At 37.2% G+C, this 24,087-nt stretch overlaps 1 protein-coding gene across 1 annotated transcript; it reads right to left on the reverse strand.

Annotated features, from left to right (window-relative positions):
• Window positions 1-5,948: 5,948 nt before the first annotated feature.
• Window positions 5,949-22,682, reverse strand: LOC130027608 (hyaluronidase PH-20-like). Its single transcript, XM_056118452.1, has 3 exons — window positions 21,726-22,682; window positions 20,762-20,851; window positions 5,949-6,368 (listed from the first exon to the last, which is right to left on the reverse strand). The coding sequence occupies exons 1-3, from the start codon at window positions 22,680-22,682 to the stop codon at window positions 5,949-5,951; spliced, it is 1,467 nt and encodes a 488-aa protein (XP_055974427.1).
• Between the last annotated feature and the right edge of the window lie 1,405 nt (window positions 22,683-24,087).

The following is a 24,087-nucleotide window of genomic DNA, read 5'->3' on the forward strand; positions in this document are numbered from 1 at the left end:
AATTCTAACCATCATTTTCAGAGTGGTCGCTCTGTGTCCCAACAGACTTCTCCACAGCTCTTGAGGCAGGCTTCCAACCAAAAAACAATCCACAGACAGTTTCTACTCTCTGTGGATCTAATACTATGTTTTATTATATCCAACAGATAAGTAAAATCATTCTGTCTTTCGCTCTCCCTCTGATTAATTTCACTTAACATGTTAAACTCCATGTTCATCCATTTATAAGTGAATTTCATGACTACGTATCTTCCTAACAGCTGATAGTATTCTATTGTATAAGACTCCAAATCCTTGTCCAAAAACCAAAAGTGTTTGGGAAGACATTGTACAGGCCATAAACCCTACATGGGATGCCCACCCCACCAGATCTACATTCTTGATAGAATTTTAAGTACAATGGTTTATTTCTAAGAAACTAAGAGAAGTTCTAACTAAAGAGATAGCTTTTTGCCGGTAGTAAATATATGTGCAAAACAATTATCATAATAGATCCTCTAGGTACAAAACTGTTTCCTCCATTCTGTAGAATTATTTACTGTCTTTCTAATACAAGCTATTAGAGTGAAAGTTAATTTAAGATCCACTGGTTTTATTTCTATTATTCCCACCCTGAACCATATATGTTTTAGTCTGATTGTAATGAAGTCCTGTTCTAGTGAAGCTTGCAATTTTCTCACATTATCTGTAAGTCCTGAAGCTGAATAAAAAGCAGAGTTGAGTGGACAGAGACTTGGCTATTAACCTTGCTCTTACATTTTTCTTAAGAACTTAGTGCCAGATCCAGGAGATGGTACAGTGGTTAGCACACACAGTTAGAATGCATCCATCCATGGTTGACTTCTCAGCATGACATGGTTCCCCTGATATCTCTGGATGCATCCCTGAAAGCCCCTGCTACTGCCAGCATATCCCAGGTTGTTTCCAGCAGCCTCACATTCTTGGATCTTGCCTAGGATTGTAAACCACTGACCTGATCAATTGTATTCACTGGTGGTTTCCTTGAGTCATCTGAGTGCGCTTTGAAGGAAAGTGAAAATTCAGGGCCCTTTAGTGAGAGTGTCAGTCTCCTCTATGAGAGTATCTGTTTAAAGCATGCAACTCATCATCAGATACTGAATTTTACTCTAATTCTATTTCCTTTCATTTTCAAAGACAGAAAATAGACCATTTTTAGATTGGTTTCTCAGCAGATATTCATGTTTTATTTTCATGTGTGGTATTATCTTTTTTGGGGGGGGCACACCTGGAGATGCACCTAAAGTATTTGAGAAACCTTAGAACCATGAGATGAAATTGAAGGACTTAATCTTGTTTGTAGCTTGCTTATTGAAATGGGGAATATAGATGTTGCAGCAGGGAATTCACTTAATCTTCTCTATTTGGACCACTTTCCCCCAAGCATGAGTGTGTTATGGCAAGAAAAATCTGAGGCTAAGTGTCTGTTTCTATTTTGTGACAAAATTTAAAAGACAAATATTTTAAGAATGAAGACATTGCCGTGTAATCCCTTCAACGGCCAAGACTCGGAGACTATAAAAACCAGCTCCTGGAACCACGTGGCCGCATTTGCAGCCATGTGATATCTTATTATGACATCTTATTATCTCATTCCTACTTTGGATAAACTGGCAGGCTACAGAATGTAACCTGCCCACACGGCAGAGTCTGGCAAACTCCTTGTTTCATACCCAATATGCCAAATACCAGTTACAATGATGGGTCTCATTCTCATAAAGAGCCTTGAATATAGCATTTTCTTAAAAATCTCAGGGCTAGGATGAAGAAGACGTTACTGGGGCCTGCTCGAGGCAATCGACGAATAACAGGATGGTCGTGATTCGTGAAGACATTTATTTGTCCTTAGAAGAGAGAAAGAAAAGCTTGGTAGTCTTTCAGGGAGAATACATCAGGAAGCTTTGCCAGCTAAAGTAGAATTTTCTATTTATCCAGTGTATGTGAATTTAAAGCCCAGATATCTATCTATCTATCTATCTATCTATCTATCTATCTATCTATCTATCTATCTATATTTTAAATAATGTAGGAGTACTGCTATTTGTTCAGTCATTGATTAAGCTGATTTAATGGGGCCTGAACTCTGCATCTCTATTTATATTTTGTTTTATTATATCACTTGAGATAGAGTTACAAAGTTTTCATGTTTGAGATTCAGCCATGTAATGATGAAACATCCATCCCTCCACCAGTGCACATTTTCCACCACCAATGTCCTCAGTATTCCCAGCCACCCCCACCCCACCCCACCGCATCCCAGTACTCTGCCTCTATGACAGACAATTTCCCCAATACTTTCTCTCTTATTTGGGGCATTATGCTTTGGTCAAATTTTCCCACCACCATTCAAGCCTACCTACCAGGGGCAGATGTTAGATAATTTATTTTCCACTGCTCATTTTGAATATCATGAGAGCTTGCATGGACGTGATTTTAAATGTAAATTTCTAGATTGTAAATGGTTAGGATTCTAGAGACATCTCTTTATGGCACTAATCCATTTTGGGATTCAGTTGAGAGTCTCTAGGCCAGGGCTGTTGGTGAGCTAAGATGGCACCACCATGTGGCCTGGGGATTTAGTCCTGGAACCTGCAGGCGTGCAGGGATGGGGGCAAGGGAGGGAGGTGAGGGCTTGCTTGTGGAATATATTGGTCACTGGAATTCCATCTGGAGTAGGTCGGGGACTGCGTTTGCTCCATCTGGGGTGCCCTGGTGAAATTAAAGCCAGATATTTGGAATATTATATTTATGTGGCATACACTTTTTTTTTATTTTTGGGTCACACCGGGTGATGCACAGGGGTTACTCCTGGCTTTGCACTCAAGAATTACTCCCAGTGGTTCTCAGGGGACTATATGGGATGCTGGTGATTGAACCCGTATTGTCTGCATGCAAGGCAAATGCACTAACCGATGCACTATTGCTCCAGCTCCTGTGGCATATTTATAGTTAAAAGTTGGGGAAAGAAAAGCCTCGTATCTTTTTTTTACCTAAAGTAGCTTTGACTATTCTGGAATCTTATTACCCTATATAAATTTTAACAGTACCTTATATAAATTTTGACAGCATTTGGTCTATGTCTGTTAAATAATGTCATGGATATTTTTATAGGGTCCACATTGAATCTGCTATATAGAAAGGATGGCCATTTAGACAGTATCAATCCTTCTGATACAGAACAGGGAATATATTTACTTTTCCTTCTGTATTCTTATATTTTAATTGTGGTATGGTTTTTATTATGGTAATTTCAAGGCACTTGATTGTTGTGAAAGACATATGTGAATGGAATATTTTTTTACATTTTCCCTTCAACTTCATTGTTTGCATACAAACATATCATAGATTTCTGTGCAATGATGTTTTTCAGACTGCCACTACTGTACAAATTCATTATTTCTAGGGTATTTTACAGAGTCTTTAGGGTTTTTAAAATGTCAAATAGAGAGCTATTAGTCAAAGAAATGATATCTAAGAACTTTTCAGAGCTCAGGATTGAATGCACTTGGGTTTAAGAAACTCAAAGTGTCCAGCCATAATAAATCCAGGTCACTCTAATTTGTTAGAGTCACAAAGGATATTATAATTATAAGTTGAATAATAACATATACCATTCAACAAACAAAAAACCTCACTTGAGATTTAATCTTTCAAAAGTTCCTTTCTTGTTGTTCCTTTATACCACCTGCCATTAAGTATTGAATTTGTTAAACATATTGCTTCTTTCATAACATTCCGATTATTTTATGAGACTTCTAATTTGTATTGCCTATCATTCGGAGTCACAAACTGTTGTGTGATTTTTAACACTCAATATCTGTTTTGAGTATGCAACAAACTCACTAATGTCAGGAAGCATGCTAATTCCGCTTGAATGGTTTTTTACCATACTTCGTATAGTAGGGAAAAAAAGTTAATTCTTTATAGATTATGTGAAAGTTTACCTGGTGAAAATGAGGTGTTTTAATACACTGGGTTGTCAAATTTGCTAATAAAGAATTGAAAGGATTAGAATATTGTGTATATAATAGAAATACATACTCTACCATGTTCATAGTGCAAATACTTTTTTTTACCTTTTTATTTATTTATAATTTTTAATTGAATCACTGTAATATAGACCATTACAAGGCTATTCATGATTAGGTTTTAGTTATAAAATTTTCAAACACCCATCGCTCCACCAGTGTACATTTCCCAGCACCACTGTTCTCAGTTTTCTTCTTATCATCCAACATACCCTCCCGACCTGCCTCTATGATAAGCACGGTTCTTCTCTCTGTGTGTGTGCATGTGTCTGTGTGTGTGCATGCATGTCTTTGTTTCTCTGTCTTGCTGTCTTTTTTCTCTCTGTGTCTCTCTTTCTTGTCTCTGTCTCTCTCTCCTTTTAGGCATTGTGGTTTGTAATACAGAGACTGAAAGTTCATCGTGTATAGCTCTTTACCTAATTTTAACACTTAGTTTTTGTCTAGCATGATCATTTCCAAAAATTACTGTCATAGTGGTCCCTTATCTATCTTTCCTATCCATTATCCCCCTACATTTATGGTAGATTTAACCATTGACGTGTTTGGGCTGTTTTTTTCAAGATTAGTTGTGTGCTTTTCAGATTAGTTGTAGAGCAGTGTCTTTTCTATATTAGAAGGTGTGTGGAGAGCTGAGGTCAATGTGCCTTCAGAAAAAGAGTGGATTCTCATGGTTACACTCAGAGAAAGCCTCAGAGATTCCACTGATAGACTGTGAAGATTCAGCTACTCCTTGTTCTTGGTGAGATTTCTTGTGGAGCTGTGGCTTCCATATGTTGGAAACTATCAGAGTGACAGGCTGTTGAGCATTGCGGCAGAAAGAGGAATCAGCCTGCCCTCATTCTGAGAAGACCCCAGAGAGCTTAGCCTGGACAAATATACCTGTGAAGATTAGGATGAATATTGTCCTCTTGGAGATAAACTGTGGAACTAGGCCTTTCTGCAGAAGCAAGATGACAGATATGGGTGGGGCTGCAGGGTTTCTTATTCTTGAAGAGATTAGTTGGGGCACCGGGACATTTCCATGTCTGGTGTCCAGTGAGCTGTGGGCCCCTCTGCCTTCAGATTCAGAAAGGGGGAAACTTTCCACACCATTCACTGAATACCAGTTTTCAACTAGTAGAATGGTCCAAACCGGGAATGTTCACTATTAGATATTCTTTGTGAAATTATTTATAGAGCTGGGCCATTTATATGTAGAGAGGTGTAGTTTGTGTTTGTATATGCCTCAGATTTCAGGCAGAGAGAGGAATCTGCCTGTTCCCATTCCAAGAAGGCCCACAAATCTTCAGACCAGATAATTCTACCTTGGAATATTTGGAGGCATCATGTTCTTTTTGCAATTGGTTGTGCAGTTTGGTGATTTCTGTTCTGGAAAGATCGTGGTATGGGAAGGGAATACTGGTTGTCCTGTGCACGGAGTCGGTATGGAGAATCAGAAGGCCCTCATTCTGAGAATGCCCTACAGTTTTTAGCCATAGACTGGTCCAACATGAATAATTCACCGGTTTCTGAGATTCGTTGTAAATTTGGGCTGATTATATGCTGACAAGACGATTGGTGTGAGTGGATCTGCTGCGTATTCTGGTTGCTGGTGGTATCTGTTCTTTTGGAGATTGGTTGTGGAACTGGGCCATTTTTCTGCTTGCAAGGCGGTGAGAGTGAGCAAGAGCTGCTGGATTTTCCAGTGGTGGGAGTTACAGAGACAGAACCATTTTTCCAGTTAACACTCAGACAGCTTTCCTTGTTTATTCATGAAAATGTCTTCTCCATAATTCCTAATATCATTGTGCACACAAATATGATTTCCCAGAATGCTGGTTGTCTATGTGAACAAGTGGGTGTCTATGTGGTCTCTAAGGTCACCATTATGGAGGGTGTTGTGGTTTGTGGAGTGCGAGTGGATTATGGGTTTAGTTCTTGTCTGTGTTTTCTGGAAGGTAGAACTCTTCTTCCCGGATTTACAAGGGCTGATATGCAAACTTCCTCATTAATACATACCCTAACATTTTTAACACTTGTTATATTCTCATTCTTCATACAAGTGGTATTGCCAAAACAGCTACAATTAAATTTGTTAGAAAATTGCATTAGATCTTCAACCGAGGGTTGCCCAAACACTATGAATTTGTCACAGTGTTCAAACTTAATAACAAAATTCTCTGGGTTCAGGTGAAGGTAGTCTGATGAATTCCAGGATTTCCTGGTACAGAATCCTTGATCTTGACAAAGTGCCTGGCTGCATATTTTAGCTGCTAGAGTGACATTGATTAAGTAAGGATGCAATATCTTCTCCATATAAGCATTCAGCTTCAAGCAACGATCCTGTAGATTTTAAAGTTGTCCAGAATATTAAGAAACAAGTTAATTTATATCTAAATTAATTTATTATTATTAGCTATATACAGCAATCAAGAAAGAGGAAAACCAGATCAGACAAAGGATTGAAAATTCATCATTTTTACTGTAACTAGAAATAATATTTCAAATGTACTTTGTAGACATTTTAAAGTGAATTTTACATGCCATTTCAGGGCATGTAATAATTGGTTGAGACTTAACCAACTTCAACCTTGGTTTTTCTTAATAATGATAAATTTGTGAGTCTGAGGGCAGAATAGTATATGAGTTTCAGCATTGGGGATCTTAGCCTATCTATTGAGGGTGGAGATCTAGTTCACTGACTTTCTAAGTCAATTTAGGAATCTGTAATTTTTTTTTTTTTTGGAGGGGAAGTATTCTCAAGAGGCTTGCAGGAAGAGTCCATGCACTTAGGATTCTCAGTCAACTAGGCTACTGGTGCAATGAAAGAGCCTGCAGATGAATCCAGTTCAGATCCTGCAATGCTCAGGCACTTCCAGGGCCACACTTTATAGTCTGTGGAGACCAGATCAGACCTGAATTTAGTGCATGGAAAGTATGTATCTTAGTCATAATATCTCCCCAATCCACTTACTTTTTTTAAGTTTTTATTGTTAGCCAAATGATTTGGGATAAATTAATTTACCAGATTTTTCCCACCATATTATATGTGAAAGATAAATATAGAACTGCCCCATAAAGGTAAAATGTACTAGCTACATTAACACATGCACTTCATTTAGAAATATACTTATTTGTCAGAATTTGAGTCTTCAATATGTAAAATTATTCAAACTGATTTCAGGGCTTTATAATAATGGAAATCTTTCCTTAGATAGTTACTTTTCTTCACTTCCCTCTCTTTTTTTTTGGACAGGGGTGGGTTGGGACACACCTGGATGTGCCCTGGGCTTACACCAGGCTCTATACTCAGGTTGCATTCCTGTCAGTACTTGATGACATATGGAGTGCTGGGGATCAAACCTGGATCACAATGTGCAAGGCAGTTACTTGAACTGTGCTATCACTCCAGTCACTGATGTATTTTTTTAAAATTTTTTAAAATTGATCACCATGGGATACACTTACAGACTTAAAAAAAAATTGTGCTTACATTTCAGTCATACAATGATCGAGTGCCCATCCCTCCACCAGTGCCCTTCTCCACCACCAATGTTCCCAGCAGCCCTCCCACCCATCCCCATCACCCCCTGACCTCCCCCCTCTGTCTCTGTGATAGGCACATTCCCTTATACTCTTTCACTCCTTTAGGGTGTTGTGGTCTGCAATGCAAAGATATCCATGCAATTCTTCAAAGAAATAGATCAAACACTCCTGAAATTCATATGGAACAACAAACCCCCACAAATTTCTAAAGCAGTTCTTGGGGAAAGAAGATGAGAGGCATCATCTTTCCCAACCTCAAACTCTACTACAAAGTGGTAATAAAACAGCATGGTACTGGAACAAATGCAGAGTCACACACCAAAGAAACAGGGAGGAATATCCTGACACATATCCTCAAATATATAATCATATAATCTTTGATAAGGGAGCAAGAAATCTGAAGTGGAGCATGGAAAGTGCTGCTTTAACAAATGATCCTGGAAAAACTGGACAACTACATGCAAAAAAAATGGGCTCAGACCTCTACCTAACACCATGCACAAAAGTCAGATCAAAATGGATTAAAGACCTCAACATCAGACCAGAATACATCAAGTACATTGAAGACAAGTTAGGCAAAACCCTCCATGACATTGAGCTAAAGGTAACTTCAAAGATGACATGCCACTGACCAAGTAAGTGGAAACAGAGATAAACAAATGGGACTATATTAAATTAAGATTCTGTAGCTCAAAAGAAACAGTGACCAAAATACAAAGAGAATCTACAGAGTGGGAAAGAATATTCACCCAATACCCATCTGATAAGGGGTTGATATCTAGGATATTCAAGGCACTGGTTGAACTCTCTAAGAAGAACCCCATCAGAAAATGGGGCAATGAAATGAACAGAAACTTTCTCAAAGAAGAAATCCAAATGGCCAAAAAGCACATGAAAAAATGCCTTTCATAATAATCGTCAGGAGGATGCAGATCAAAGCAACAATGAAATATCATCTCACACCACAGAGACTGACCCACATTCAAAAGAACATAAGCAACTGGTGTGGCATGAATGTGGGGAGAAAGGGACACCCCTTCACAGCTAGTGGGAATGCCGACTGACTCAGGCCTTTCTGAAAACACTACATACAGGTAGAGTTTCATAAAGGATTTCGTTATCTGGTTGTTTTTTACTATTCATTCTAAAAACTATCTTTTGAAAACTTCCATTTGTGCCTCCACTCCGAATACGATTCAACACTGAAGGCATCAGACACTTTGTTTTTTAATAGCCCTCATGAAACCATTCTCTGACATTCACAAATTCTCAAGTACATGTTGGAATATGCTGAAAATCCATTATATTTTTCACACACTGATATAATTTTCCATTTTTCAAGTCTTCTGTGAAAATAAAGCTCACATATGTAACACAACAAAGGTGGTACTTCATCTTGCATGATCTGTGATTATAATAAACCTATCAGAGAATAAATCCTCAAATCATTTTAGAAGGATGTGGTTTGATACCTGAAGAAAATAAGGAACTTTAGGTACATAGAAGTCTCAAATTTGACAATCAAGAAACAAAGAAATGTGTATTTCATATATATGTTTATATTTACTTGGATATATGAATATATAAGAATATATATGAATTATAAATACATACTATATAAAGAGTAAAAGTCATTGGTATAATCATTTAATGAATAATTTAGTGAGGAGAAATATTTTTATTCAAGTGAAATGGGCTTATTAAAAATTAATCTGACAAAACTAAGTATTAAATATTATAATGTAGAATGTATCAATACATAGAGTGTGCATACATTTTGACAACTTTCCTTGGTTTCTGTTGAAGATAGGTCTCCTGACCTCAATTGATATTTTGATAGAAATTTCAGGAAAAGTAGGGCGTCTATGTGATTGATTAGTGGGGAATTTTTTTTGGTCTTAAAAGGTCACTGAGTGGATTTGTAAGGTTCTGTTATGACTTGTGTAGTGACTGATATACTGTTTCCTTGTATATTTTAGAATGAAAGACATTGATTCTTGGGTATACAATGATTGGTTTACAAACTTTCTCATGAAAGCATACCCTAATATTGGGGAACCTGAAGGTTTCAAAAGTATTATAATCTTGTGAAAGTACCCAAACATAATACTAAAACACTTAAGGTTCAAGTGAGAATAGTCACTTGGATTCCAGGTTTTTCTGGTACAGAATCCTTGATCTTGACAAAATTTTTGGTGACATGTTTCAGCTTCTAGAATGATATTGATTAGGTAAGGACTGTGTCTTCCTTTCAAAAGTTTGTAGATTTCTGCAAGCACCCTGTAAACTTTTAGGAAATTCAAAGTATTGAGGAACAAATTAGTTTATCACGATCACGATCATCCCGTTGTTCGTCGATTGCCTCAAGCAGGCACCAGTAATGTCTCCTTCTTCCTAGTCCTGAGATTTTAAAAGAGCCATATTCAATGCTCTTTCTGGGCTAGGAGAATGAGAACCTATCATTGTCACTGGTATTTGGCATATTGAGTAGGACACTGGAAGTTTGCCAGAGTCTGCCATGCCGACAGGATACTTTCAGTAGCCTGCCAGGTTCTCCAAAGTAAAAACGAGATTTTTTTCATTGTGTTTGGAGGGGAAGATTCTCAAGTGTTTTTCAGGAGTGGAGGGATGGTCCATAGACTACTCAAGATTCTCGGTCAACTAGGCTACTGGTGCACTGGAAGAACCTGTATATGTAATATATTTCAGGTCTTGCAATGCTAAGACACTTCCAGTGGGGTGGGGGTGCATGTAAAGGTTTGTAGCTTAATCCTTCTACTATCTCCCATTGCACACATATTTAAGTCTTCATTGTTTAGTCAGATAGTTTTGGGGAAATTAATTAACCAGCTTATGATAAGACAATTTATATGTTAAGGATAAATATTGAATTGCCTCATAAAATTGGAATGTACTAGGTACATAAAAGTGTTCAGCACAGCGTTTACATATCAACCATAAGAGCTACAATAACTATAATAGGTATCAAATATTTACTAAAGTTTAAGCAGCATTGAAATGTATGACTTCTAAAATTAAACCTGGGTCCAGGACATTATATTCATAGTACACTATATATAGATTTCTTTTCTTTTCTTTTCTTTTCTTTTCTTTTCTTTTCTTTTCTTTTCTTTTCTTTTCTTTTCTTTCCTTTCCTTTTCTTTTCTTTTTTGTCTTCTTCTCTTTTCTTTATTGTGTTTTGTGATGGTTGAGACACATCTATAGATGCTCAGGGCTTGCTCCTGGCTTTGTGCTCAGAAATCACTTCTGTTGCTGTTCATGAAAACTTATGGGATTCTAGGATGGAACTCAGGTTAGCAATAAGCAAGGCAAATGCCCTAAATTGACTATACTATTTTTGTAACCCCAGATTGTTACTTTTATTTTGGAGGATTAAAAACAGCTCCATGAAGCAAGATAACTAGGTTCATCCATCAGGTGACTAAAGTATGTGATGGAGGAAGATCAAAAATAGGTCAAGATATGTCTTGTCAGATCCTTTTGAATTTACTCTTCATATGCCAATTGATAAAATTTCATATATGGTAATAAATAATAGTTTTATGAAATAATTCCTAACATGTTTCTTTGGAAGCATTGACTGTGGTAAACTATAGATATGAATAAGGTTAAAAGATAGTGAGATCATTATAATTTATCTATATGGCTTTATAGTATTGACATGAGACATAAAGAATACAAAAAGTATTTACTTGGGAAAATATACATGAGATGTGTCATAGGGGATAATACAAAAATCAAAGAACATACTCAAATTATTTCTGGCTCTGAGGATAGGAGAAGACTCATTTAAAAAAGTGTAGTGATTTCTAAAAGCCAGTGAAAAATAAATGCTTTTATTGTTATAACTTGAAGAAAGTGATTTCACCAAACAACCTAAATAACTGAGTAGAATCCTCTGTAGAAAAAAAACCTTGCTTATTATTTGATTTTCAGTCCTTGAAATTAATATTTAACTTACTTACAAAACTATAGGTTAGTGATAATTTTTTGTTGATTAAATCACTAACTTTTTAAAAACTTTTACTGAAGGATGAGGAAACTCTTTACTAGTCCTTTAATAGTTTTACATGGTGCTTAGTATGAAATTCAAATTTCATAACTAGTATACAGCTAGATGTAATTTATCTGTTTACTATTTTAGAATTAGTCAGGAGTTTTCCCATCCTTCAATAAAAGTTTTACTGCTTCTGCATTATTGTGTTTGTGCCTCTGTCTGTCTTGCTGCTTTGGAACACAGAATCCTGGGTTTAACAATATAAACCTCTCTAATCATTAGACATACTAATTATTTCATAGCATGATAAGTTAATGTCAAGATACTATTACTGCTCCCTCTGCTTTGAATACTTTGTTCAATAATTTTAACAAACTACACACTATGCTGGAATGATAGCACAGTGGTAGGGTGTTTGCCTTGCACACAGCCAGTCTGGCTGAGCTGGATTCGATTCATCCACCCCTCTCCAAGAGGCCTGCAGTCTACTGAGATTATCTTGCCCGCACTGCAAAAACTGGCAAGCTACCCATGATGTACTCAATATGCCAAACACATAACAACAAGTCTCACAATGGAGATGTTACTAGGCCCACTCGAGCAAATCGATGAACAATGGGAAGACAGTGCTACAGGACAGTGCTACAGTGCTATAGACTATATTCTAATTCAGATTCAAACTTAAGATAATATACTTCTCAGGCAGCATTATTTGTCTGTTGTCTCACATCTCTCCCAATAGTCTTCACAGACTTTCCACATAGAACATTTTTCACATTTAGTATTATTTCTACCACATTAACATTAATATAAATTTTATGAATATGATGTATTTAACCCTGAGTTCCCCATGCATAGAATATATGAGAATTTATATCCTGTGCAGATGGCACTGTAGTTTTCCATTGAGACTGGGGTTAGGAAAATGGAAAAGAGAAGGGATGAGAATTATTTGACAAATAATTATCTTACACAGTATAGAGTATTTGAAAAGATCTGAAATTGAATCTTGAGTGCTAGAAAGATAGTAAAGTGAGTAGAATACATATGTGACATGCAGCTAATCTGGTTTAGATTCCTGATATTCTATATTGTTTCTGAGCACACTCAGGGTAATTTCTGAGTGCAGAGCTGAGAATAAGTCGTGAGAATTGCCAGGTGTGGACCAAAAACAAAATAAAAGAAATTTAAAACTTTGAGCTTGAAAAGGTAAGTTCTTATTCTTATAAAACATAAGACTAGATTTATTGATATTGTGGTGTACATACTTTAAACACACCTAATTTAGCAACTAATTTGATAAAAATGTGTAAAAAATTGGAAAAAAATTTGCCCTCTATTACACAATGTGAAATTATATTGTGGGCACACTAAAAATGACTTCTGCACTTGTATGTTTATTATAGCACTGTTCAAAATAGATAGAATCTGGAAAAAAACCGAGTGCCAGAGAACTGACGACTATTTAAAGAAACTGGTACATTGACACAGTGAAATACTATGCAGCTGTTAGAAAAGATGAAATCATGAAATTCGCATATAAGTGAATAGACATGGAGATTATCATGGTAAGTGGAATTAGTCAGAAAAAGAGGGATAGACATAGAATGACTGCACTCATTTCTGGAATAGAAAGTAGCATAATATGGATTAACACTTAAGGACAGAAGAGATAAGGGCCATGAGGGTCACACCATAGTATGGAAGCTCCCCATGTGCTGGGGATAAAGGCATTTGGGATGGAGAAGGAACCACTATGTAAATGATGATTGGAGGGATCACCCAGGATGGGAGATGTGTGGTGTAAGTAGACCAAGGACCAAACATGATGGCCTCTGAGTACCTGTATTAAAAACTATAATGCTCAAAATTAGGGAGAGAGTAAGGAAGAACGGGTTTGGAGGGGTGGCGGCTGGGACACTGGGAACAATGGTGGTGGAAAATGTGCAATGGTGGAGGAATGGGTGCTTGAGAATTGTGTGACCTAAACATAATCATAAAGTTTGTAACTGTATCTCACGGTGATCAAATAAAACTTCTTAAAAACAAAGATGAAGTTTGTTGTGGAATGGTATGTATATTTCCAGTCATACAGATACAATATTTCCAAATAACCTCAAGAATATGAATCATAGTAAATTAGTGTAAGTTATTCATATAATTTCAATTTTAACTATTATTTATCATTTAAGAACTAATAGTGGAAGTGTTTAAAGCCAGGTCACAAAATTTCTGAATTTTTAGTAATCACATCTCATGAGCCTGAAAAACTAGAAAGTCAATGATTTTCTAATTTCTAATAGATCTGTCAATTACTGATTCTACTAAATTAAATTAAGAGGCTATAGAGAGAATGAGATTAATGAATGTATCTTACACGTGACCAACCAGGTTAGATCTCCTTCATTACATGGTCCCTCGAGTATCACTGGGTGCAACCTTGGAGGCAACAAGCATCACTCAGCATGATGGTGAATGCTCCTGAACCCTGTAGTAGTGACCCAAGTCTCTAGGACACCTCTATAATTTATGTCACCAGAAGGCACAACAGCACTGCCTCCTCAGGATTAGTATTAAACCTAGTGACTAAAATCATAGAGTAGAGACCCCAACGCCTTCTGAGGCCCACTTGCGAGGCCCAAAATCAAACAAAATAAAATAGAATTAAGTGATTTACTTACATTTTATAACCATTGTTTTACCATTTGTATTTGTCCATTTGTCATGGTTTTCTAAAATTGCCAATGGATCAAAGGAAACATGACAAAATATTGATGACACAGGACAGAAAAAGTATTTGTTCAATCATAGAAATAACATAAAATAAATATAAATTGGGAAATGTTGTAGGAATATATGTAATGGAGCACCAGGGCAGCAATATGAGACAGTGTCACTGATAGAAAACAGACTTGTTGAAAATAAAGTATGGGGCAAAGAGATAGTACAGTGTATCGGGCACTTGCCTTTCATGTGGATAAATCAGATTCAATCCTTGGCACCTCATATGGTCCTGAAAATTATACCCCCAGGAGTGATCTCTAAGCACAGAGTCAGGAGTAAGCCCTGAAAACAAAGGGGTATGCCCCAGAACAATTAAAAATATTTTGAAAAATTAAAGAGCTACTTCTCCATGGATGATTTTACTGATGACCTGAAAAATTAAGATTAAAGTAAAAATTTTAACAGTGAAAAATTAAATTCTTTATCATTACATTATCATTGGAAAATGTCTAATTTATCCATCCTTAGGCATAGATTTCACAGTACTTTTAAAATAAGGGAAATAGCGTGGGTAATTTGTAATGGTTACACATAAAATAACAGACCGTAAAAAGTAGAGAATACATATTTGGAGAGACAGAAGGGAAAATTAGAAACTCATATAAAATTAAATTTTTTAAAATTGAGACCAAAGTAGTAGTAGCAGCAGGCAAGATGCTTACCTCCCCTGCAGTCACAATGGGTTCAATCCCAGGCACCCCATATTTTCCCCTTAGACCCACCAGGAGTAATCCCCAAGTACAGAGACAGAAGTAAATCCTGAGCACCATCAGATGTAACACAGACAGCAAAAGAAATATAATTGTTTTCTAACATCTGAAAGCTTTTGCTAAAGAATTTATTTTAGTCAGGTTCTAAAGGTTCACTCTCTCTGTATTTATTTTCCTGTCATTTCTTTTATTTGGTGATCAAAAACAGAGAATAAAAGAATTTCAAATAAAAAGAATGACTGGCATTATCATAAAAGAATTTCAGAGGCTCTTGTTATTTAAATGTTTTCATAAATGAAGTACAAACATAAGCATTCTATCTGATGCAATAAAACACAGAATATCTTGAGGTCTTAGAGAGTAGTCTTTAATCTACAGTTTGTAGAGAAAAACCCCTAGCCATGACATCATTAGACTTTCCTCATCCCACATAGAACACTATTGTTTCCACATCCAACAGAGATGGAAAATTTCAACTCCAAGTCAAGAGAATCCAGGTGACAGCTTTACTCATGCTTTGAGCCAACGATTGGGAATAGTTGGAGGCTATATTTGGAGACCTAATTTCGAAGGTTAGACAAAGATGAAAATAAAGAGAGAAAAAATTAGGTCCTGGTAGGGAAAGATATGTGGATCTGAAGAAAAAGCATTGGGAGAAAATCAATAAATCAGTACTATATAAAACAAATGAGGAATTTTAAATGCGGTAAGGCATTTTAAATGAGAATATTTGTTTTTAAAATAAAGCATCAAATTTTATTTCAAATAATCACTGCTCAAAATGGTCATTACTCAAAAAGCTAGCAATTGAGCTTTCGTATGATCCAGCAATTCCACTCCTTGGAATATACCTCAAGTTTCCAAAAGCACAAAGCAGAAAAGACACCAATACTCCTATGTTCTTTGCCGTACTATTTACAATAACCAAAATATGGAGGCAGCACAAGTGCCCAAGAACAGATTGGTGACTAAAGAAACTACCTTAATGGGATAACAAAGGTGCAAAAGCAAAAGAAGAGCAGAATTGTTCTTCAATAGGAAGCTTGGCACTGAGCTGGGGTGGGGGCTAACTTAGGCTCCAGAATACCAGGGCAGTGGGCATTGAGAAAGTGCCTGCTCTAGAGGAAGGCTAGGGACTGTGGAAAAAATGGGGATATTAGTGGAGAAAGGTGGACAGTGGCAATGGGATTGCTGTTGGAAAACTTTATGCCTGGCACTTAACTATGAAGCATTTTATAGCCTTGTACTTCACATTGGTTAAAAATTAAAAATGAAGAAATAAATAAAACAAACACAACTAAATTTAACCTTTAAAAGTTAAAGAAAAAGTGTTTCTAATCTCTCTTTATATTGTTTTGAACAATTTAATATTGTTTTCAAAACTAACTCCTGATTGTCTATATATTTCTCTTTTCGAATCCAATTGCATCCCTTTACTTTTCCAACTAAACTGTACCTCTGATTTTTTAATCTCAGAGGCATCATTTCAACTGAGTTGAAAAGCATGGAAGTATCTTTACCACATTGCTTAAAATTTAGAAATTTCTAAAAATATTTTAAAATTTTTTTTTAAACTCGGGTCGGCCATGTTGGCCGCGTGTAAGGCGAACGCCCTACCCGCTGTGCTATCGCTCCAGCCCTGCTATCGCTCCAGCCAGACACAGTAACAACAAAGTCTCCAATGGAGACGTTACTGGGCCCGCTCGAGCAAATCGATGATCAACGGGAGGGCCTTTACTTTTTACTTTACCTTTACTTTTTTAAACTAAAATTTTTAATCTTATTTTTGAAATGTTTACTGACTCTAAGATTAGGGATAAGACAAGAATGCCCACAATCACCACTTCTGTTTAACATAGTACTGAGGTACTTGCAATTGCAATTAGGCAAGAAAAAGATAAGTTAGGCATCCAGATAGGTAAGGAAGAAATCAACCTCTCTCTGTTTGCAGGTGATATGATACTATATCTCGAGAATCCTGAATTCTCTACCAAGAAACTCCTAGAAACAATAGACTTGTACAGAAAAGTCGCAGGCTATAAAATCAATGCCCAAAAATCCATGGCGTTTCTATATGCAAATAATGAGAGAGACGAAAGTGACATGAAAAAAATAATCCCATTTACAGTCATGCCCCACAAAATTAAATACCTTGGAATCAGCCTAACTAAAGAGGTAAAGGACCTCTACAATGAGAACTACAAAACGCTATTCCATGATATAAAGGAGGACAGAAGGAAATAGAAACATATCCCCTGCTCATAGATAGGAAGAAATAATATAGTCAAAATGGCAATACTCCAGAAAGAATTATATAGATTCAACGTGATCCCTATAAGGATACCCACAAAATTCTTCAAAAAAATAGATCAAGCACTCCTGAAGTTCATATGGAACCTCAAATGCCCATGAATAGCTAAAGCAATTCCTGAAAAAAAGACGTGAGTAGCCAATACCCTCCCCAAAGTCAAACTCTACTACAAAGCTGTAATAATTAGAACAGCATCGTACTGGAAAAAAGGCAGGGCTGAAGACTAATGGAACAGGGTGAAATATCCCTACACACAACCCCAATATATGAACATCTTATATTTGATAAGGGAGCAAGAAATGTGAAATGGAGCAAGGAAAGCCTCTTTAACAAATGGTGCTGGCATAACTGGACAACCACATGCAAAATAAATGTGCTTAAACCTCGACTTAACCCCATGAACAAAAGTCAGATCAGAATGGACTAAAGATCTCAACATCAAGCCAAAATCCATAATGTACATTGAAGACAAGGTCGGCAAAACCCTCCATAAGATTGAGGCTAATGGTATGTTCAAAGATGACACTCCACTGATGAACCAAGAGGAAACAGAGATAAACAAACGGGGCTCTTAAATTTAGAAGCTTCTGCCCTCAAAATATACAGTGACCAAAATACAAAGACAACCTACAGAATGTGAAAGGATACTTATCCAATGCCCATCTAAGAGGTTGGTAAGGATATACAAAGTACTGATTGAACGCTACAGGAAGAAAACATCTAACCCCTTCAAAAATGGGGTGATGAAATGAACAGAAAATTTTCCAAAGAAGAAATCTGAATGGCTAAAATGCAAATGAGAAAATGCTCTACATCACTAATCATCAGCGAGATGCAGATGAAAACCACAATGAGCTATCATCTCCCACCACAGAGACTGGCCCACATCTAAAAGAACAACAGCAACCGGTGTTGGTGTGGATGTGACGAGAAAGGGACCCTCCTTCACTGCTGGTGAGAATGCCAACTGGTTCAGCCATTTTTGGAAAACAGTATGGACGATTCTCAAAGTAGTGGAAATTGAGCTCCCAATTGAACCAGCGATACCTTTCCTGGGAATATATTCCGGAGAGGCAAAAAAGTACAGTCGAAATGACATTTGCACTTCTATGTTTAATGCTGCACTATTCACAATAGCCAAAATCTGGAAAAAACTCGAGTGCCCAAGAACAGATGACTGGTTGAAGAAACTTTGTTCATCTACACAATGGAGTACTATGCAGCTGTTAGAAAAGATGAAGTCATGAAATTTACATACAAGTGGTACTACATGGAAAGTATCATGCTAAGCAAAATGAGTCAGAAAGAGAGGGACAGACATAGAAAGATTGCAGTCATTTGGGGAATATAAAGTAACAAAATAACAGACTAACTAACAAGAACCGTCGAGATAAGTACCAGGAGTTACACTCCATGGCTTGGAGGCTAGCCGCAAATGCTCAAGGAAAAGGCAGCTCAGATAGAGAAGAGAGCTCCAAATAAAGGGTGTTGGGAGGATCCTCCCAGGATGAGAGATGCATTCTCAAAGTAGACTATAGAGAGAACATGATTGCCACTCAATGTCTCTTGCAAACCACAGCATCCAAAAGGAGAGAGGAAAAAAAAAGGTAATGCCCTGCCATAGGGGTGGAGTGGGATGGGGGGATATGGGGTGGAAGGTATATTGGAAGCATTGGAAGTGGAGACTGGGCACAGGTGGAGGGATGGTTACGTAATCATTGTATAACTGAAACCCAAGGACAAAAATTTATGTCTACAACTGTACCTCATGGTGTTTCACTAACAAAAATTCTTAAAAAATTAACTAAAATTTTAATAAATTAATGTTTTATTTTTGTTTTTGAAACCTTTACTGATAGACATGGAGATTTTTATTTTACATTGTAAAATATTTCATGAGATATTCTTTTGATATAAACCGATATTTTTAAAAATACAAGTTATTGTTAGTCCTGAAGTATTAATTTGTTGTACAAAGAAAGAAGTCAGCCAGATTTGACCCATGGCTATTTTTGCATATCTCTATAATACACTATTCTTATGCAGTAATTAAATGAATAAATAGTGTCCAAACATTACTGAATGAATGAAAAACTAAGCAATTATATACTGAATAATTAAATTTCTTCCAGAGTACTAATAATGATAGAGCAGAGACAGAGGTGTGGAGCACCAGATCACTTTAAATCTCAAATATCCGCACACAGAACAGTTAGACAATCAGAATTGATAGTGAAATCACTGGGGGTGGGATTTGGCAGCTGCTAAACGGAAGCCCTTATTTCCCTCTACATACACTGTAGACTCTCTCCTCTCCCCCCTGGCTTCCAGGTTCAGGTACAGCATTGCCTAGGAAAGGGGACGAGTACAGGCAGGCCACACATGGCCAGATAGGGACAGAATACAGTAGGGCTCAGATAGATGCCCAGGAAAGCTCCTGTTCAGGTAGTACTTGAACACCCAGGTAGTGACAATGTATTGATCACAGGGGTCTCGCCCATTTGCATGTAGCCATGGGTGGCTGGAGACTGAGGAAAGCATACACAGGATACAGAGAGTACATAGGGACACCTGGCTATTCTTCACAGAAGGCGAATAGATGGTATGGAACAGGACTGGTGACATTATTCATGGGTAAAGGAGAGGCCTGGATATCTGGGGATACCCAGATCTATCAACTTCTCAAGAACCCTAGTGCAAGAAAATCCATTTTCTTGCTAACACTATTGCCAAGCAATGTAGCAGAAAAATACTCTGTCAATACATTGAGATTAGAATCTTACTTTTGCTTCTTTGAAACAATCTAGTGAATTTCAACCAATTTCACTTTTTTATTTTCATTTAATATCATTAATTTATTTTATCACTGATACTTTTACTGACAAAACAAAGAATATATTTCTCATTTATTAAGTAAAATTTGTTAAATAAAATTTATTAAATAAAATTTCTCATTTATTAAATAAAATTTATTAAATAAAATTTATTAAATAAAATTTGGGCTGGAGTGATAGCACAGCAGGTAGGGCGTTCGCCTTACAAGCGGCCAACATGGCCGACCCGAGTTCGATTCCTCCGCCCCTCTCGGAGAGACCGGCAAGCTACCGAGAGTATTCGATATGCCAAACACAGTAACAACAAAGTCTCCAACGGAGACGTTACTGGGCCCGCTAGAGCAAATCGACGATCAACGGGAGGGCCTTTTTAAAATAAAATTACAAAAGCAAGAATGCTTGATTCAGTAATTATCACTGATCATCTACTACTATCTGGCAAGCATAGCACTTATTTCATTATTCAATAGCACAGTATCAAAATACATTAAATAATGAAAAAATTTCCTCTATTTACTATTAATTCAACTTACGCTTGTTTGGGTTAAAGTGAAGCTTCCCCAAATTACAACTCCAGAGGCCCCAAGAGCATATGTTTCACCAATTGTATTCACAAGGTCAATCTGGCAAATGTAATAGAAAGAGTTAGCAGAAATAATATGAAAATGTTATTCATTGGAAGTGATACAAAAAGGAAGCATACTGAGAAAAAAATAATTTAATTCTCTTCGCATCCCTTATGACCCATTTATACAGTCATTATCCACCTGTATCTAAAATTCTTATTATTATGTTATTTATTTTTATTGTCATGAAAGCAAACACTTCAAAGTAAAATAAACTGAGTTATTAGCTTATATTTAGTTTACCTATTACCTTATTAGTTTATACTATCAGTTTATACTTAGTTATTTTATACATATAGTTCATTATATTTATTAGTTTATACAGTACTGACTGTAGTACCTTATCTTGTTTAATTATAAACAAGTTAGAGTCTTATTTTGTATGTGTTGGTATAAAATTATGTACGCTTGTTCCTAAAAGCTATTAAGGATGAATTTTAGGAGCTGAGATATTGTATTTTAGGTAGGGTGCTCCCTTACAGCCAGACTACACAAGTTCAAACCTACTCATCCCATATAGACCTCAAAGTCTGCCACGAGTGATCCCTGAAAGCAGAGCCAGGAACGAGCCCTCAGCACTGCCAGATGTAGCTCAAGAAGAGAAATAAAACCAGATTAATTTTAGGGCTGGACAGATCATACAAATAACAGGGCACCTGTTTTGTACACAATATAGCCAGGTTTGATTCCTGTCCCCAAATCTTCTCCAAGAGTGATCCCTGAGCACAGAGCTGGGAGTTAACGCTGGGTAGATCCAAGCCAAATAAATAAAAGTCAAAGATAAATTTTATTCCCTTCAAAAATATAGTCAAATTCTACTAAATAGCATTATGGACACTGTTTTGTAGTTATCCTACCTTGATTTACTTACCTCAGAAAGAAATTCTGTGATATTATCAGTAAAAACAGGACGGGTATATACAAAAACTGGAAGTGGATTATTTCTGTCCTGTAGTTTAGAAAGCCGAATGGCTTCATTAATGCGATTACGGGAAAAGAGTGCAGCCTTTGGAGTTTTCTTTAGTTTTGTATTCAAATAAATGGATGGGAAAAGGGCAGTGCTTGTGTTCCACAACCAGCGGAGATCATCATTTCTTTGCTTTTCTAATTCTGAACAAATTCCAGTGTAGGGACTAACTCTTACATAATTATGATTGTAACAATCAGGAAAAAGGTAAAAACCCCAATAATTGTTTGGTCGAAGTTTCAGTCCTAATTGCAAAGTCTTCAGCATGAATTCCTTTCCTGCAGCTTCAAATTCTTTTTGTGCCTGAATCTCAGCATTCTTACCTATAAGCTTTGACCTATTTTTTACCAACTCAATTGATTCAGTTCTATAAATTGTTTTTTTTAACCAATTTCTTCTCCAGGTAGGTCTCCATTCTTCCCAGTCAATTACAGCCAAGCCTAACTCATCTTTTGGTAAGTAATGTAAAATGTCTTTCTCAGCTTGTTTCAAATGTTCTGATATATTTCCCAGCTGAGGAATCCCTCCATGTTTATGCTCTCCAGTATCTTCATCTATGTGTGGATAGAGGCCAAGTTTTTCAACATAAAATAAGCTAACAGTTTGACTTATGGCAGTGTCTTGAGGGTTTCCTTTTAATGCATATAAGCTCAGATCCACAGAAATATGAAATAGTTTTTTACAGTTGTCACTTGGAGCATTCCAGGCTGGGACATATGTTGTATTTGAGATGATAGGACGTGCTCTGTAATCCGCAGTCAAGAGAATTGGAAACAGATGGAAAATGAACTTTACCTTGAAGACTCCACTGAACCCAATAAATTTCCTAGAGAAGATATCCTTGATCCACAGCAATTCCATGATATGAGTAGTGACTATTAAAATAAAGTCTTTCTACACACTTTTATTTATTCAATAATTAATGTGAGCAATATGCGTAGAGCATAATTAAGTAACATTTAAAAGTTATTCTTCATGCATTGTTTCAGATATGATTTGAAAGCTGATCCTCTATAACTGAAAGCAAAAAGAAATATAAAATACATAATTACATCAGGGATGGTAAATTCTTCTACTTTTCAAACCTATGTGCTAGAGTTGATTTAATTTTTGAATTTAGAATACCTAATCTTGTGTACAAATACTCAGGTTATTCAATCAAAAATTCCTTCCTAATGCTGTTAGGACAGTACAGCCTCAGACCGGGTCAAGGACAATGAAGATAGTAAAATTTCTACTCAGCTCTCTACTATCTGCTTGTTCCGGGAGGAACTATCTGCTTGTTCCAGGAGAAATGTATGGGTCCCTGAGCTGTGAAAGAGATGGCTGGGCTCAGCCCTCAGACCCGGATATTGCGTGAAGCCCGGTGCGGGCCCTTGTGTAAATTGTGACCTTTAAATTTGCTCTAATGGCCAACTTGGGCCTATATAAGTAACCCCTGTACATTGAGTCAGGGTCTGCCTCTCACACGGGATCTGGTTGTCACTGTGTACATGTGCACGACCCTGGCGAGCCAGCTTAGTAAACTGCCTGCTAGCTGACTGCATTCCTGTGTGGTCCTTTTCTGTGGTTGGAGATCAAGAATCGAGCCCTAACAATTGGAGGCCCCAGCAAGATCTCCCTCCACGGCAACAGGCCCAAGGAACAGGTAGGAGAGGGAGGTTAGGGGGTTAGAGTCCTCCTAGGGGGTTAGAGTCCCCCAGGAAACCTGCAGGTGGAGGTTAGAATCCTCCCAGGAGGTTAGAGACCTCCCAGGGGTTTAGAGTCCTCCCAGGGGGTTACAGTCCCCCAGGAAACCTGCAGGTGCAAATTAGAGTCCTTCTAGGGGGTTAGAGTTCTCCAGGAAACCTGCAGGTGGAGATTAGAGTCCCCCAGAGCCCTTGGCGTGGAGGTCAGAATCCTCCCAAGGGAAAAAGAAGTCTGGCACCTGAAGATATCATGCCACTCAATCCTGTCTTCCTGAAGACCACATGGACCCCATTTGGACAAGGTTGCACTACTTGTGTGAGTCTGAGAGTGGTGAGTGAGAGATCACCTTGAATGAAGAGAAAACCGGTCAAAGCGAGTGTGGCCGATTGGTGTGTGTGGTTATTTTAAGCTTTGAGATACTGGGATTGGTGGGGATTGTTGTTGCCATTGGTGCTAAATTGTTCTGAGCTATGGAGCAGACCCAGTCAACCCTGAATTCCTTGCTTCTAGGTCACTTAATGAAGGTTCAAAGGAAGGCCCAGAACGTGGGCCTGGTGGTGAAGAAGGTTAAGTTGGA

This window comes from Sorex fumeus, unplaced genomic scaffold (genome assembly GCF_029834395.1).
Source record: "Sorex fumeus unplaced genomic scaffold, SorFum_2.1 ptg000037l, whole genome shotgun sequence".
Classification (NCBI taxonomy): Eukaryota; Metazoa; Chordata; class Mammalia; order Eulipotyphla; family Soricidae; genus Sorex; species Sorex fumeus.